The sequence below is a fragment of the Polypterus senegalus genome, chromosome 1 (genome assembly GCF_016835505.1).
Source record: "Polypterus senegalus isolate Bchr_013 chromosome 1, ASM1683550v1, whole genome shotgun sequence".
In the NCBI taxonomy this organism is placed as follows: domain Eukaryota; kingdom Metazoa; phylum Chordata; class Cladistia; order Polypteriformes; family Polypteridae; genus Polypterus; species Polypterus senegalus.
In genome coordinates this window covers 165,119,165-165,138,102 of record NC_053154.1, presented here as the reverse complement: position 1 = coordinate 165,138,102, position 18,938 = coordinate 165,119,165, and the positions used below count along the sequence as shown (strand labels likewise).

The window sequence follows — 18,938 nt, the reverse complement described above, 5'->3', positions numbered from 1 at the left end:
GGCTCGACTTACTGCCGGCAATGCGGACCAAGCTCTGATACCGGTTGTACAGAGACCGAACAGCTCTTATCAGGGGGTCCGGTACCCCATACTCCCGGAGCACCCCCCACAGGATTCCCCGAGGGACACGGTCGAATGCCTTTCCAAGTCCACAAAACACATGTAGACCGGTCGGGCAAACTCCCATGCACCCTCCAGGACTCTGCTAAGGGTGAAGAGCTGGTCCACTGTTCCGCGACCAGGACGGAAACCACACTGTTCCTCCTGAATCCGAGGTTCGACTATCCGACGGACCCTCCTCTCCAGAACCCCCGAATAGACTTTTCCAGGGAGGCTGAGGAGTTATTAATTATATCGCTCTCTTATATAAGTGTGTAATATTTTCTTGCATGTTATTTATTGATTATTATTATCTAATTTTAAATTGCTTTTTAACTATTACTTTGACATCTTGTAAAGCATATGAAAGTGTGCTATCGAGGTAAATGTTATTGTCTGTAGTGTAAAAGGAGGACTGGAATTCTAGCTTATGAAGTCAGAGATAAAATGACAATAACAAATTTCTAGCACTTTGTAATTTCATAGGTGACTGCTCACTCATGACCAAGTGTGTTACGTGTACCATAATTCCATAATTCTGCTACGTGTAAAGAGTACTTTGAAACTCTTGAAGTGTAATGGCCAATCTGTTAGTTGCTTCAGTTTTAGCATGCCTGCTGACATTTTCCTAGGCCTTCACCCCATTATTGGCATTCAGGATTCCACATAGCTGCTTTTTCTGGGTATTTGTTCAGACCAGCATGCTGGAGAATTGCCCACTTTCAGTCAAATGGATTGACATTAATTTTAAAATGCAAATCCTAAGAAAAATTTAAACAGGACAGCTACAGGTGCCTTGCTAAGTATAAAGAATTAGTAATATGCATAATAAAAATTATACTGATTCATAAAATGTGCTATGTCTGTATAAGACATTACAATTACAATGGAATTTATTTATTTCTGCTATAAAAGGCTGCCATTGGCACACACCTTATAGACATTATTGAAATTCAGTATTTGCAATAGAATTGTCTTGAAAAAAGTGAAAAAATGATAAAAGCATGGCTCATATGCAAGAATGAACAGTCAGGTATTGTTATATTATGGACATAAGACCCAAGAATTCTAAGGAGGCTCTGTCAATTAAATAAACTGACCTTTGTTTTAACCCTTCCTTTCAGTCTCATTTTCAACAAACTTAGAAGGTGTCATTGTTGTCCTCTTTGTAATGGTCTTCAAGTAGCTTTCTTCCTGGAATGTAGTAACTGTTCTAAGATCTTGCCTGTTGATTCCCTCCATGATCATTCAGGTCTCCATGTGACACACCTCTAAGCTTACTTTTTTTTCCTTCCTACCTCCATCCATGCCTCTGAACCCATTGCCCACCTCACATACAGTAGCTGTGAGGAATTACAGTCATGTGGAACAGCTCACTATCCATACATTTCCTTAATGGGCCTTTTGCTCAGCAGATATATGACCATTGTAATTTGTCCCTTGTCTGATTTTCACACACTCTGATGCCTAAAATGTGCTGAAGGAAATCATATCCGTTTACTTTGCCCCGCTTCAATACCTCTTTTGTTTTTGCTGCCCTTTCTATCTTTATTGTTTTAAGTTTGGTACCAAATTCATGATGGGATATTGAAGTGTCTGAATTTGTTCAGATGGAGAAAATACTCATTCACTGCTTATTTCTCAATCAGTGTTTTAGGTTTCTTTAGAACTGGGGGAATGAAAGGTCTGTTAAAGGAGGTAAATATATACAGTTGTTCAACATTAAAAGGTCATGAAAAATTGAAAATAACAGTGTTTTTACTTTTGTTTAATTTACAACAGTCATACATTTTCAAAAGGTAATACAAAATAAGCTTGTACAGATATGGAAAGAGTAATGCATCCTTGCTGCCAATGTCTAGCATAATTCTTCAGAGAGAAAGAGAGATCTGCAACTCCATGACAGTCTGTTATTATCCAACAAGAACACAGAAATATGAAAGTTTAGAATTACACTGTACACTGAGTGAACATGAGGCAACTACAGTACATGCCTTCTCTTTACAGTCCAAAACCAATGCATTCACTCTGTAAACTCAAGAGTCTAGGAAATTTCTACAATTTTTGTATACAGTAATGATTTGTATCAAAGCTAGACGAGCTGGCTAGTATCTCTTAAAAAGAAAAGCACTAAAGACACTGGCTTAAAAAGGCAGACCAAGTAAATCACTTCAACACCCACTACAGCAGAGATACACAACTGTCACAGCAGCCTGAGATCTGACTTGCAGGTGCTGTTTTAACACATTTGGTGACTGTCAGCTTTTCAAAGCCATCTTTTTTCATCCCATAATACCTAATGTATTTTTTATGCATAAGTCATGTCCACTGAGAAAACTCTTCAGTAGAGTGAAAATATGTAAGAGCAGCAACTAAGAACTGCACTTAGGAGATGATGGGCATGAAGGTTACTCATTTGGAGACATATTTACAAATGGCAATATGACAAAGTTGTTCCAGTCTCTAGTGAGATAGGATCCTGAAGCAAGCTATGATGATAGATAGATCTATCTATCTATCTATCTATCTATCTATCTATCTATCTATCTATCTATCTATCTATCTATCTATCTATCTATCTATCTATCTATGATTCATGATTAAGTGGTAGACATTGATAGATAGGTATGCAAAACAGTTTATTAACTAACAGATACCAAAGACTTTATAATAAATAGTCATGCAATGGAGGGTATGCCATCCATAATTGGTTCCTGCAACTCACACAGTATTTCTGGATAGGCTCCAATGTCCCAAAACCCTGAATTAAATGAAGCAGGTTTAGAAGTGAATTGTCTCCTTAGCTAACATATGTTGAAAATTATTTCAGCTAACATTGCCAATTGAATTCTCCTCTAACTTGGTAGAAAAATGGATGGGTGGGGAAACAGAAAGATAGAAGATTGTGGGTCCTGCTAACATGACGTACTAAAGCACACCAGAAATATTTTTTCTCTCTCCAAACTGAAAGCAGGGCCTGTCCTTGTTTGCCTCCAGCTTTCCTATTCATAGCAAATGGGATTTGATGGCAGTGCACTGGTGACAGGAACACCATTCACAATATTTGTGTAACTCTGAAGCTTTTACACTTTTTTCTTGTTGCCTTATTTTTAGCCTGTGTTTCCAAACCATCATCTCTCAGGATTACTGCTATTAAAAAAGAATAAAGAATCCATGAAGTTTAAGTATTTTCTAGTGTACAGCTCAATATTCTGTATTCAGTTCTATAGTATACAGCAGTAGCAACAGCAAATCTTAAATAAAAAAATGTAAAAAAACAGATTTTACTTTAAATGAATGTAATTGTGACCTCCACATGTGGGTACACAACGTTAGAGCAATTTGCAACTTTACAGTGAAACAGCAGTACACAAAAAAGCAAGTCTATCAAAGTCCCGGATTCCTTCCAGTTAATCTGCCAGTTGCACTCACCACTGTGGTGGCCACAGTGTCAGACTAGTCAGTGTAAAGAGCACATTACTGATATCTGGTTGTGCCATTTTAGATAGCAAGTGCCTGATGTATTGGTTGCCAGGACATTGGGGCTCCATGTTTCTGACTACATTGGATTTATGGACCTGCATTTGTATTTTTAACATTATTATTCATTAGTTACAATGTATTTAGCTAATGCTTTTATTATAAGTAAATTATAACTCGCCATATTCCAATTTTTTGTATAACTGGATGTTTGCAGCTATTACAACTTTTAAAAAGGTAAAAGGACCCATCATTTCAAGTTTAAGTATTTTCTTATTTACAGATCAAAACTGGATGCTTGCACTTAAAATGCCTTATTCAGGGTTGTATAATACCCCACTTCTGGGGCCTAAATTGTCATCTGTTTGGTTTATAGTTGAACACCTTCATCACTAACACTCCTTAGATTAGATTAAATTGGATTGCATCTTTATTGTCACATACACTGCAGGATCATAGTACAGTTCTTGCACCGCATTTGTTTTTTGTCTTTAAATAGTCCACTCTGACAACACATACACATGTTTAGTCTTTTCAAGGCTTGTTTCAATCCAGTGAGTTAAAAAGTTTTCTATTTATACTAATTAGAATCAGAATTTTGTCCAAAGGTTGTTTCATACCATTTATAAACCTCATTATTAAGGTACCAAATGGAATAATTTGTTTAGCCCATCAGATAAAATTATAGAAACTCAATAACAAGTCCTGTTATTTAAAGTTAAGCCTTTTGTCACTTCATTTGGGCGACATAGACCTAGCAGAATTTGCAGGAGACATACTGAGTAATAAATCCACAAAAATACAGGTAAAGATTGCAAAATTGAGTAATGTGGAGCAGTTGAATGAGCATCACTGGCCGGGCAGCAACACTATCCCAGCCTATGCATATATGCCTTTGTGGTAAACAACCCATTTCAAATCTATGAACTATCAGCTAGCCTCCCTGGGGCAGCATACCAAATGTACGGCTTTGGTTCTTCTCTATTACATTGTAACTATTATGATCTTTGAAAAGATGCTATGAAAAAATCTACAAAATACCTGTAGGGATGAAAGCTGGCAAGAGTATGACAAGACAATGACTCAAAATGTTCATATTACTCTACAACATTTTGCTGGAAGAGAAGGGAAAAGCAAGTGATTTTTTGTCTACAGAAGAGAGTTATAAGAAGTGAGAAGCATAATGAGAAGTAACTGAGCAATTGAACAAGCTGCCCAAGACATAATGTAACATAAGGTGCCAGGCTCATCATGTAGGCATTCCATTTTTGTTTCTGCATAGAACATTACATGTGAGGTGGCTGCCAGCCTTTTCCAGTGCAGGCTATAATATAATAAACCAAAGGATAGAAATGGCACAAGCAGAATCAATGCTTACTTAAGTGTGTCTTTGTTGCTGTCATCAGTGAATGTGCTGAAACTGGCAGTAACTCATTTTAAAAAAACCCTGAAACCCACCTCCCCGAATAAGTCTTGTCTGAACTTCAGAAACCATTTAAACATAATCAAACTTGGCAGGGTTGGACTGCCTGCCTGCATCGCTCGAGGCCATGTTCTTCTTGTAGTCATTTTCATTGTAGGTTCCACCCGATTTGTAAATGGTGTTGTGTGTGGGAGCTTTGTAGGAAACTGCATTGTATCTGTGAAAGCAAAGCAAAAAATGATGATGTCATCAAGCTGCTAAGGTACACCAAAGAGTGATAGTAACGAGACCTGTCATTAAAGCCCCTTAAAAACAGCTACATCTGAGAGTCACACACATTAAAAAGTGACAAGCTTATGATGGTAGCTTAAATTAATCAATTTAGGATAGAACAAAAGAAGAAGAATACTCATGGGAAAGTGAAAGAGAGAGAAAGTCAGTATGAGGAAATACGCAAATAATTGAATAAAAAATGATAAACTTAGTACAAGTGAGTAGAAATGGTGAAATCAACAAATGAGAAACTAATGGTGTGATTGAATGCATGAGTGGAGTATGATGGGGTTGATGAAGAGGTATTCAAACATGAGATTGAAGACAAAGCTTGATACAGTGGGTATGGAAAGTATTCAGACCCCCTTCAATTTTTCACTCTTTTTTATATTGCAGCCATTTGCTAAAATCATTTAAATAATTTTTTTTCCTCATTAATGTACACACAGCACCCCATATTGACAGACAAAAAAAGAATTTTTGAAATTTTTGCAGATTTATTAAAAAAGAAAATATCACATGGTCCTAAGTATTCAGACCCTTTGCTGTGACACTCATATATTTAACTCGGGTGCTTTCCATTTCTGATCATCCTTGAGATCACCTTCATTTGAGTCCAGCTGTGTTTGATTATACTGATTGGACTTGATTAGGAAAGCCACACACCTGTCTATATAAGACCTTACAGCTCACAATGCATGTCAGAGCAAATGAGAATCATGAGGTCAAAGGAACTGCCTGAAGAGCTCAGAGACAGAATTGTGGCAAGGCACAGATCTGGCCAAGGTTACAAAAAAATTTCTGCTGCACTTAAGGTTCCCAAGAGCACAGTGGCCTCCATAATCCTTAAATGGAAGACGTTTGGGATGACCAGAACCCTTCCTAGAGCTGGCCGTCCGGCCAACCTGAGCTACCGGGGGAGAAGAGCTTTGGTGAGAGAGGTAAAGAAGAACCCAAAGATCACTTTGGCTGAGCTCCAGAGATGCAGACAGGAGATGGGAGAAAGTTGTAGAAAGTCAACCATCACTGCAGCCCTCCACCAGTCAGGGCTTTATGGCAGAGTGGCCTGTTGGAAGCCTCTCCTCAGTGCAAGACACATGACAGCCCGCATTGAGTTTGCTAAAAGACACCTGAAGGACTCTGAGATGGTGAGAAATAAGATTCTCTGGTCTGATGAGACCAAGATAGAACTTTTTGGCCTTAATTCTAAGCGGTATGTGTGGAGACAACCAGGCACTGCTCATCACTTGTCCAATACAGTCCCCACAGTGAAGCATGGCGGTGGCAGCATCATGCTGTGGGGTGGTTTTTCAGCTGCAGGGACAGGATGACTGGTTGCAATCGAGGGAAAGATGAATGCGGCCAAGTACAGGGATATCCTGGACAAAAACCTTCTCCAGAGTGCTAAGGACCTCAGACTGGGCCGAAGGTTTACCTTCCAACAAGACAATGACCCTAAGCATACAGCTAAAATAACAAAGGAGTGGCTTCACAACAACTCTGTGACTGTTCTTGAATGGCCCAGCCAGAGCCCTGACTTAAACCCAATTGAGCATCTCTGGAGAGACCTAAAAATGGCTGTCCACCAACGTTTACCATTCAACCTGACAGAACTGGAGAGGATCTGCAAGGAGGAATGGCAGAAGATCCCCAAATCCAGGTTTGAAAAACTTGTTGCATCTTTCCCAAGAAGACTCATGGCTGTATTAGCTCAAAAGGGTGTGTGGAGGATGGCCGGTTGTTTATCCCGGCCAATACCCCCAAGCCACCAGGTGGAGCCCTCCTTGCAGCATGGAGGTGCCCAGAAGGGCAGCATGGACAATGGAGTTTTTATGCACAGCCCTGCTGGATGCCATTGGGGCCACAATAGGGAGCTGCAGGGAGGACCGAAGATTTCTTCATGCCCTATGACCCGGAAGTTCATCATAGGAAGAGCGACGGGCTTCCGGGTTGAAGAAAAGAACTTTTACCTGACCTGGAAGTGATTGAGAATCACATGGACTGGGGATTAGGAACACTTCCGGGTCAGGAGATATAAAAGGACTGTGGGAGCTCCCAGACGGCAAGCTGAGCTGGGTGGAAGGGTGGCAACGCGTCTGGGAGCTGGAGGATTGTATTTGTGATTATTGTAATTAGTATATGAGTATTGTGGTGGAGAGTGTGCTTTGTACACTGTGGCGATTGAATAAAGTCAAGGATTGGACTTTTACCTGGTGTCTGGAATCGTGGACAGGGGTTCAAGGGAGCGAGGGCGCCCCCTATCTACCACAGGGTGCTTCTATTAAATACTGAGCAAAGGGTCTGAATACTTAGGACCGTGTGATATTTCAGTTTTTCTTTTTTAATAAATCTGCAACAATTTCAAAAATTCTTCTTTTTGTCTGTCAATATGGGGTGCTGTGTGTACATCTATGAGAGAAAAAAATAATTTAAATGATTTTAGCAAATGGCTGCAATATAACAAAGAGTGAAAAATTGAAGGGGGTCTGAATACTTTCCATACCCACTGTAGGATTATGAGTAAGACAGAGAAAATAATTACATGAGTGAGTAAGTATGTGAATGAGAAAAACAGAATGGATAGCAAATTAATGAGTGCAAGAGCGAATGAAAAGTTAAGCAAGAAGAAGGGATGGTTGGAATTAGGTGAGTAAGTAAATAAGGGGAAGAAATGCATAGCTCAGTACATGAACAAAAGGAATAGTGAGTGAGCATGAAGAAAGAAGTAAATGAGAGAATACTTAATGAGTGCATGAGTGTGAGGATGAATGAATGAATAATGAGCGTGAAGAAATGAATCAATAAGTATGTGAGCGAGTTAGTAAATAACTAGGTGACGGCTGTGAATGAGAAACTTTGCTTGAGTGAGTGAGGATAATGAAATGAGTGAGTGAATTCAAGAATGAATAAGTGAGTGCTTTACCTGCTTAAGTAAGCGTCTACAAAGGAAGAGAAGGGAGAAGATGACGAACAAATGAAGGAGTGAGAGAAAGTAAGTGCATGAGTGTGCAAACATAGGGATGTACAGCAGGGAATATTGAATTAGTGAATGTGGGAATGGATGTGTGAGTGACTATGAAAATGAATTATGTAAGTGAGGGAGTAAATTACTAGGTAAGTGATTAACTAACTCGTGAGTGTATGGGTGAATGAAAATGTGAATCTGAGTGATTATAAGAAAAAAAAACATGAGTAAAGGAGTGAGTAAATGATAGAACAAATTAAGGAGTACAGTACAGGCCTAAATGAAAAACTAAACAAACAGGATTTGTTGTTGGATTAGAGAGCAAGTGAGTGACTGTATGAGTAAGTGTAAGAAAATGAGTGACGGAGTGCATGAGTAAATGCACTATTGAGAAGGCATTACTAAGTGGGAACGCATCTGAAAGAGTAAGGGAGCATGAAGAAATGTGTGAGTTAATTGAATGTGAGAATGTATGAGGTAAGTGATAACAAGATTGAGTGAGTAAGGACGGACGTGTAAGCACATGGGTGAGTCTGTGAGTAAGGCAATGAGTGAGTCATTTAGTAGCCAACAAGTGACTGAATGATGGAAATGATGGAGAGGAATGTGAAGGGAGTGTGATGGCTTGGCTTGTGCAAATTTCATGAGGAAATGAGTAAATAGATGAGTAGTGGATTAATTGATTCATTCATGGTGCAGGCCCGCCGCCAGAAATATTTGGGCCCCAGACAACTGGGTACTTGTGGGCCCCTCTGCATTCCTCCAGGTCCCCACATGCCAAAACCTTCAAATACGTATACAAAATGATCGAAATGTAGTTTATCCAACAGCGAAAATACTGCATTTATGAATATCATACTTGATGAGTTAAGCCTTCTCGCACATCAAAGTTTGACTGCGAGAAGGAAAGCCAGTGCTAACGGAAGCTCGTAGCGGAATTGAAACAATACATTAATGAGATAGGCCTATGTATTATCTAACGTGTAACGGTACAATTATACCAATGCAATGAATAGGAGTAACATCTGAACATTTTAATATATACTAACGGTTAGGGTTATCTACATGGTGTACAATCAGTATGGTAACTTGCTGTATCAAATTTCAAAGTTTTCAAAAAATTTGGGTGATCCAGAATCTTTAGTGATACACACAAAACCAATGCACACTCGTCACTGCTTTAAAAGCAACAATAAACACCCAAGCAAATGAATTATCAAACTAAGGAGACGGACTTCTGCTACACCATACATGTCAACATCCACGATAGTGCACAACAATATCGCTGTTGTCTGAGACAGAACAGCGCCTGTGTGTGTGAAACGGAACTATTCAATTACAGCGGTAAGTCAATCCATTATCCACATACCCTGTACAACAAACATACTAATAGCACAATATCTACTTGCGTGGAGCGCGTGGCTATCAAAACTTTCACTTGTATTGTTGTAAGCTAAATGATTTAACTTTTCTATTACATGTAACTTGAATAATTGTCCGAATATATATCTATGCGCACAACATCAGCATAAAAAAATCAAGCGTGAAGGGGCCCGATTCCGTTAGGGCCTTGGACCAGAGTCCCGTTTGTCCCCCTCCGGTGGCAGGCCTGCATGGAAAGAGTGATATTGAATGGCATGACAGAGCTTCAGCAGGAAGAATGTGTTTCAGGAAGTCAACTTTGCAAAATTTCTCAAAATGTCCACATAAACTTGCCTTGTCTTCTCAGGCATCATTGCTTTGCAGGCGACGCACATCATGATGCCCCCGACAAGGAGCAGTCCTCCTCCTACCCATCCCACAAAGAGGGCGGGGCCAAAAGTGTATCTGAAAGACCACAGAAGGTATCTTGTTAGTATATGGGTGTAATTGCTAAAATGCACTTTGTTGAAAAACTTAATACTTAATTAAATATTCTCTTTACACTCAAGTGCCACTGGTGTCCTTTCTACAAAAGGTAATATTTTTTAGGAGTCATCCATCATTTCTTTTGAAGTCTCTTCTTCTAGCATAGTGTAGTAGGGCATTGGGGTCTATTTTGGCAGCAACAGGTACAAATATGGGGCACACTCACTATTTTAGAATCAAGCTAGCAATATGACATTGGACTGTGAACATAAAAGCATAAGAACATAAAAGATCTGACAAACGAGAGGAGACCAATCAGCCTATTGAGCCCATTTGTTTAGCTAATAGCTAAGATGTCCCAATACCTCATCCAGATTCTTCTTAAAGGCTGTCAAGGTTTCTGCTTCAACTGCATGACTCTGTAGTTTGTTCCATAGTTCCACAACTCCTTGCACAAAGTAGTGCTTCCTGGCTTCAAATTTAAATGATCTTCTCTGTGCAAGAAATCAAGGGTCTCCAAAGGAACATCATATCAGCACTGGGAGAATGTACAATTCCATAAGATTGTCAAACACCTGGGAATTACTGCTTTTCATTTGGCTGATAGCTTTTGTTTAAGGCTGCTTAGAAAATCTGAGCTACAGTTGGTTGCATTTTGTTTTTGTTTTTCAATTGGAGTACAGGTAGGTGAAGTGACTTGCTCATGGTCAGACAGCATCATTAATGAGATTTGAACCCACAACTTCAGGGTTTGATGTCCAAAGCCTTAACCACTATAACACACTAGGAATCAACCTGGGGTGCAGGTACTCTGATATGGCAAATGTACTCCCTATTCCATTATACCACTCTTGTAAAAAATAATATCGCTTCATATGGAGACAATATGCAGGAACTGTATTTGTGAGAGGAAAATCTCACACCCTTTTATCAACTTTTAAACCCAAAGCATGAACCAACTATACTTATCCTTGCCAAGTGGTTGCTTTTTTAAAAATGTTAGAATGGACAGATAATATTCATTGTGCTTTGCAGCAACTGAAAAGAATACCAGGTTACATTACAACAAATTTCCTACATTTTAACAATTTACCTTTCAACTGACTAGTTCTCTTTGAGAATGTTTCAAGAAATAACACAGCCAAGGTGTGCAAGGACTGATGGAACTCACCGGGTTTGGAGAGAACCCATGTTGATGCTTACAGTCTGAATGACAAAGTTGTTCACAATGGAGTTAGCATATACTGAGACACCAGCAATGGCACAGACACCTGTAACAGAGAGAAGTAGAGTTTAATGGACCAATGAGGAGTACAGCATCCACCCCACTTTGTTCATTTTGGAAAGTTGCAGGATATTTCTTCTATTTCTAATGTTGCTACGCTGATTTATTTGTGTATTCATGATTACTGTAGTTGTGTTGAGACTTCATCTATCATCATGATATATAAGAATTTATTGAAATGCACAAGTTCAATAATAACCCATTATCAAGACACTCTACTACACCTTCTACTTAGCTCTTTATGTAACAGCTCATCCCAAAAAATATCTAAAAGAAAAGACTGCAAAATTAAATTATTACTCTTGTAAGCACACATGCATGGCTTGGTTTTGACCATCACAAAAGCCCACTGGTGAATCTTATCGCACATATTTAGGCAGGGAATCAATTGCCGTTAATCTCTTCCATTGGAAATGTCAGTCTTGGCACATTTATTGTCAAATATTTGAAAGTGTTTTTATTACCAAAGATCTCAAATCAGAAATCACTTAGCAAATAGTTTAATGAGTACAGGGCAGAGTCATGGAATAATGGACAGATTAACAGCCAGGCATACGTGAAAATGAGCTTTAAAAGATAGTTCTGTAAACAAATTCCACCTACATGCTGTAAAGTGCCTTTTAAATTAAACTGTAGTGACACATGTAAAAAATTAGCTTTGTTTTCGTCAAAACAAATTTTTTGCCAGTAAGTTCCTTTTTTGCACTCAATGTTTTTGATAGGCTCTGCAATCCATGACTCTCAACAGGATTAAGCAAGTTTAAAGATGCTATTATATATGTATAATATTCAATATGAGCATATGCTGTCTGAAAAATATCAATTTCAGTTCTATTTAACCAACCTATATATATATATATATATATATATATATATATATATATATATATATATATATATATATATATATATACTCATGCATGTGCATTGGAGGATATCCTTCCAGACTCTTTTGAGATATGTAGTAACACTCTGGGACAAGAGGGGGAGCTCTTGCTAACATTGCCATCTCTTGTTTTCTCTATAGTGCTCAGAAACTGCCCAGTGTTAACTGACTTCACTCCACTGTCTATAAAAGCCCACACTTCCTTGAAGAAGGTATCATTTTGACAAGAGTTGCTTGCCAAATAGAGCTCCTCAATAAAATGACCTAAATTGTGGCTAACCTGCCGATTACTTTTGATTAATTTTTCATCCCTGATATTTGTAGGGCAAGTACACCGAAGAGCAATTATTTTGGTTATATTATTGGACATTAAACAGGATGACCCTGTTGGCATCCCAAATTTTCCCTTTTTTTTAGAACTGTCATTCTTGTCACTGGCCACAATATACATGTATATATTATATATTTGTGTATATAAAATGAATGTATTTAATCTAAGTAAAACATATTTAAAAAGTATAAATATACCAAATAAATTATGCATGCAAACATTGCATTTTTTACAACTATTATTATTATTATTTTATTAGTAGTAGTAGAAGTAGTAGTAATATTAAGCATGTATAAGTAGAAAAATTTTATAATGGAAACCTCACTGGTAGCTATTAATAGTCACTGTATGAATGAATATGAATAGATGTGTGTGGTGTGCTCTGTAAATATTTTGGTGTCCATTCTACAGTTGGTTCCAATGATGCCAGGGTACTCCTCAGCTCTGAAATTGATAAAGTAATAATTTGTGGGTAGATGAATTAATGTATGGATACTGCTTATAACAGTTGTAAAATACCAATTATGTAAAACAGTGAAGTTTTTAAATAGTATATATATACTGTATATATATATATATATATATATATATATATATATATATATATATATATATGTATATGATATGTATATATATATATATGTGTATGCCTCTTCTGAAGAAAAAATCACTTTATTTGGACATGTGCACTATGGTACAGGGCACAGTTAAACTAAGGCAACTAGTGTCACTTATTGTACCAACCAAGGATTGCCAATTAATATATTTTGTAATACATTTTGTAATAAATTCACAATTTTGCTTTATATAAACTTGAAACAGTAAGCAGTATGAAGAGCCAATCTTTACTGTAAGTGCATGAGAAATGTAATGAATCTGCAGTTCAAAGAACTGGAAAGTAACTCTGTAGGATGAGAATTATGTATATTAAGGTTCCACTTCTCAAATGAAGACCAACCTGCCACAGCAAACATGATTCCTGATGTCAGAGTGAGGTTTGCTTTTGCTTTGTCTTCCATGTTTCCTATTTTGATGCACTTCAGAGCAAAAATAGACACTAATATACCAATGGTGGCTAGCACGATGCCCACAATCATCAATGCTCTGCATGCCTGCACAAGTGCTGAGGAAAGAAAAAACACGAAGGACACATTATTAATTATTAATATCAAAACTGTAGCCACTCTGAATGCTTATCAGTAATCCAAACCAAATTTTCCCTTATTTTACTGGAAGCAGAGGATGATGGCCTGGATATGGGGATGTGATCAAAATTTCCAATAACACAGTGCCCTAAGGAAGAAATGATGACCTGCATTTTAATCACACTAATTCAGACTAGGAGGGTAGAAATCAAAATTAATCAGACTGTTAGCTGTTAGTTTCTTTGCAATTCAAACCCAATTATTTATTTTCTGCTGATTTAGACAAAAAGAAACAGGTAATGGCTATGAATTCCACGGTTTAAGAACAAAAATAACTATGAGTTGTTTTGAATCTTAACAGGTAAGTGAACTAAAAATAAACCAAAAGTATGGCTAATTGCTAGCAGTAATCAACTTCGAATTAAGAAACTAATTGGAATAAAAACCTGTGGCTACCTTGACCCCCCAATACCATTTTTATACTCTTAAAATTAAACAGATTATCTGAAAAGAGACAGGTACTTCCAAAAAGTAAAAACGCAGAAAGTTCGCAATTGTCATCCAAAAAGGGAATTAAGAAACAAAAAAAAAAAATCAGAAACATTTTTACATAAACAAACAACAGCTGTGTGAGGATTTGCTGTCACCTTGGGATTTATTTACATTTCTGTAGTATCCGATTTGTGTGAAACAGTATGGGACCCTAATTGGAATCTCACGGAAATGGATAGACGGTAGTTGAATTCTGACACTTTGGTGGTCTATACCATTTTTTGATCTAAGCATGTTTTTTACCTTTTACGTTCCAGTTGGGTGCTCTAGATCCAGGTACTCCAGCCACTGTTTTGGTTACGTTCATGGCCCATTTTTTTTATAGTTTTCTTATTTATTGTAATCTAATTTCTATAATTTTGGTTTGTAAGGAAGGAATTAAAAATCATTTAAAAGGTTGTTTTATTTATTTACTTATATTATTTTTTGCAATTGCCAGTAGCACGTTTTTCTTAATGTTATTTAATTCATCAATTGTATTTGAATTTTCCCAATTATTTATCTCACTTGTAGATTTTCATGTAATTAAAACTATCTCACGTAACTATTATTAATGTACTAATTGTATATTAATTATTTTAATTACTGTGAAAGATTTTAATGACTTTGATGCATTTGAACAATTGCTCCAAACTAAAATCCCTAAGATAAAATGTTACAATATTATATACCTGAAAACCTGTTTTCTGCCAGGCCAATCCAACAAAAATCCAAAGAAATGGCTCCGGTTGAACAAATGAATGACCAAAAAACATGATTATATAAGGGAAATCATGTTAAAAACACACTTACCAGGTAACTGTAGAATGGTGTAGAATGGGCGACATTGTGTAATGCCTGACATTTGTCCTACACAACTGTACCAAAGGCCCTGATAGGTATACACTGAAGTCACCAGTTTGGAATAGCGATCTTCTACCTGCCAGTCATCCATTGCCGTAGCTATAATAATCATTGAAAACCCCACTATCGCTGTAATAAATCCCAACGACTGCAACAAGTTAATAGCCATTTTTTTAGAATTCGTTTCCGTGTATTTCTTTAGCTACAACACCTTCTTCTTGGCAAAGACGAAAATGTACTCCTTTCATTTGCTTATCAGTGATCCTGTGAGCCTCGGATGAAGGGACTGAAACTTGTGTGATTGCATAACATTTCTGTTTCACATTTTCACGGTTTCAGGAATCAATACCCATGACAGCAACATTTGCTTGTTATCAGGAACATGAAGAATGGGAGGTTTTCACAAGCGTTGTTTGTTCAGAGTTTCGTTATTTGTGTAATACTTTCTATTCAGCTAAGCCCTGGTGAGAGCTGTGCCAAAAAAATAAAACAAACATCCACCAAGTTTAGAAAATATAACTGGCTGTGGCAATGCCAGAAACATCCATCTTGTCAAAACCAAACTTTTTCTATGTGAGAGGAAAAACAACTTTCTTTAAAATGAGGATAATGGCCTACAATATGACAAAACATATAGTAGTAATCTTTACGGAGACCTAAACCAATGATCTATTAAAAACGAATCGACTAAACTAATATATAAACTACATTCGTTCAATGCCTGTTCTTTTCAGACATATACATCTTGATCCTTTAATTTAAGGGATAGTTCATACTGCAAATTCTTGATTCCCGAACACACATTATTTTCATCATGCAAACTTGAACTTAAAAACAGGCCTCAAAACCTGACCCTTAGCAATATGGAAGCATTCATATCTGTGTGGCTTGAGAGGTTTCTTTGGTCTTATCATTCCCATAATTATAATATAAAAAGCTATAAATTTTACCAGCTGTTTTGGTTTGCACACCTATAAACCTTCAGACATCATTGATTAATTTTGAAATAAAATTTGAGCTATCGCAGAACAAATTCAGCTTTCAGTTTACTCTGGCTCGATGAACTTGATATAACTGTATGTTTCTAAACTGTCACAGCAAGTGGAATTTAGTAGATAATAATTATGGCAACACTAGCAGAACATGGCATCTCCAAATAGAATTTAACCACACCTCGGTGAGAGTCGAAGGGTTCTTGATGCACCACCATGACATTCTCCTCTCTGTCAAGCATAATGTTCAAAATTTCAATTGAAGTAAAACTGGCTCTCATTTTGCATTTACACTTTATTTACTTTTTAAAAACTTGACTCTTTCCCTCTCCTATATTGATACTCGTTTTGTTATTAGTTTTATCAGATTGTGTCTGGTATTTGATTAGATCGTTCACTAAGTTTGTTACATTAAATTCTATTTTGATATCAGATATTTTGCAGGCTTTTCTCAGGGATTTAGTATTTCCTCTGGGACTTGCACTGGACATCATGCATGCTGAAAAAGGCAACATGTGAAAAAGGATAGATAGATAGATAGATAGATAGATAGATAGATAGATAGATAGATAGATAGATAGATAGATAGATAGATAGATAGATAGATAGATAGATAGATAGACCTAAAATTGTCATTACTGACCTACCATATTCTTGTCTTAATCTGCCCATTCAGTCTTCTTTTCTGTCATTTTAACAAGTATGCTTTGACCTAAGATTTCATTAAACCTTTACTTCCATTCAAATATTTGTATTTGTTGCAGTTTCCTAAATTTAACACAGTTAACTAAGATTCTTCATAGGTTGGTATATTTTGTTTGAAAGGCATTAATAGCATTTATCAGATCATTGAACAATTTTTTATGTCTTTTGCATACAAAAATCTAACATTGTCTTAGAACGATAGAGCGACTTCCCATGAGTTAATGCATTTTGCTCCCAAGAGGCTAATCAAAATGCTTTGCTCAAAGATCATCATATTGGTTTGGTCTTTCAAACAAAAAAAAAGATACATTTTTTTCTCCTTGGGCTTACTTCCTCACTTCATAGGCAGCCATGTTAAGTTAACTGGTGATTTTTACCTGGCCCGTAGTTCAATTGCATGTTAATGTGCACAATGGATTGTCCTCCATCAATGATTAGCTTCTACCATGCCCCTAATTGAATACGTGGGTTTAAAGAAAGGTGGAGAGCATAAAAAGTTTTAGTTTAAAGGCATTATGGCCTTTTCCTGATGATCTCTGTATTATCAAGAGAAAAATATTCAAATTTAAATAAAAAGATAAGAATTTGCTAATAAACTAATGTTTCTTGTAACAAAGAGATGTAAACATTTTAGTTGATTTATTGGATTAAAAAATATTAAAAAAATGAGTATATTAAGGAGAAAGTAGTCACATTTGTTTAAACTATTTTAATAATGTTATTTTAAATATGCTTTTTAAACATTTTCAATATTTTTCATGCAAAAACAAATAAATATTCTAACAGATGTTCTCAATTTGTTTTTACCAATTTGTATGCCAGGGAAATGCAATTACTTCTAAACAGAAATTATATAAATATATACATATTTATTTAAATACGTAGTACTTCCTATTGTAATATCTTTTATCACAGTACTATAAGAAAAATTTAGGGTGGTGTTCAGAACTCATACTTTGACACCTTGTGGTGATCACATGAACTTGCCAATAGCTACTGTATAAACATATTTGGGAGAAGCCAGCTTCCATTTTACTGCTACTTGAATGGTCGGTGAGGTCACAAACTCTAACATTGCCGTTCATCATCATCTACCACCTCAACTCCACTTTTTCGTTCAATCAAATCATTGAAACGGGGCTTTTTAATTTTAAAAATATACGTTGCTCATTAACACATCACGCTGAATATCAGCTGATTTTACACGCAGATAGCAAAGTTTTGAGATGTCGTTAGCAGTCAGCTCTGAACTGTTGCTTTTTCTGTAATGCAGATGTATAGCCGCTTACACGATTGGGATTTGGCAAGGCCTACAGTCATTGATCTGACCCTGATCACAATTTTTTACTTTATTTTTGTGATATCATCATTAAGTATAGGTTTCCTTGATCATCTTCAAATGAAATAGTAACCAGTTGTACAAGATGGCTTGATTCTCTTACCTGGAAGTCCCATGATAGTGAAGAAAGGCCGACAATCAGTGAAGCCCGATGACTCGGTGACACATGAACGCCACAGGCCCATGGAGCTGACGACTGATGTTACCGGATTGTCATATAAGTCCTGAACTTTCCATTGGTCCATTGCGGTGGAGGCAATGATTCCTGCGATACCCAGGAATCCTAGGAAAAATCCCATCGTTTGACACAGGGTGGCCGTCATGCTTGCAGCGGGGGAACCACAATGCCCGTTGAAACAGAAGTGACTTGATACAGCAAATGGTCGCTCACTTATTTGCACACGTCACGTTGCTGGCAGAAAGTACTTATCAAGTTGGCCCGCCTGTTTGACTTTCAGTGTTTCACTCAGATAATTCTGTATCTGCAGAGGCTCAGGTGCTGGCATGTTTTTTTGCTTTCTACATTATTTGCTCTGTGGCTTTGTGTGATTCAAGCTTGTTCACAAGAGGGAGGGGAAAAGTGAATAATAAAGAATTAAATGATTGACTTCAATGATGTAGACTGTAGAAACTTCCAACTGACCGTAGGCTGTCAGCTGAAGGTCCAGAGTTCATGTGTTTTTGTCTAAATGTTTCTCAAATTTCAAGGGAACTGCCCTTTGTAGAATAAAACTCAAGAAATAGTTTCCTGATTTATGATTCAAGTTTGTTC

The 18,938-nt window shown here is 37.0% G+C and overlaps 1 protein-coding gene across 1 annotated transcript; it reads right to left on the bottom strand.

The window, feature by feature from the left end:
- Window positions 1–1,839: 1,839 nt before the first annotated feature.
- LOC120534392 (claudin-18-like) lies at window positions 1,840–18,546 on the bottom strand. The gene is made up of 5 exons (XM_039761947.1): window positions 18,270–18,546; window positions 13,549–13,713; window positions 11,260–11,359; window positions 9,957–10,067; window positions 1,840–5,219 (listed from the first exon to the last, which is right to left on the bottom strand). The coding sequence occupies exons 1-5, from the start codon at window positions 18,487–18,489 to the stop codon at window positions 5,075–5,077; spliced, it is 741 nt and encodes a 246-aa protein (XP_039617881.1). The 5' UTR covers window positions 18,490–18,546; the 3' UTR covers window positions 1,840–5,074.
- Window positions 18,547–18,938: the final 392 nt, after the last annotated feature.

Bases quoted from the DNA above. Each gene is read 5' to 3' on its own strand.
- LOC120534392 (XM_039761947.1), bottom strand. From the start codon at position 18,489: ATGACGGCCACCCTGTGTCAAACGATGGGATTTTTCCTAGGATTCCTG. The intron at 11,360-13,548 runs GTTGGTCTTCAT...TCTCTGTTACAG, and splicing joins AATCATGTTTGCTGTGGCAG to GTGTCTGTGCCATTGCTGGT. The intron at 10,068-11,259 runs GTGAGTTCCATC...GTGGTCTTTCAG, and splicing joins ATGGGTTCTCTCCAAACCCG to ATACACTTTTGGCCCCGCCC.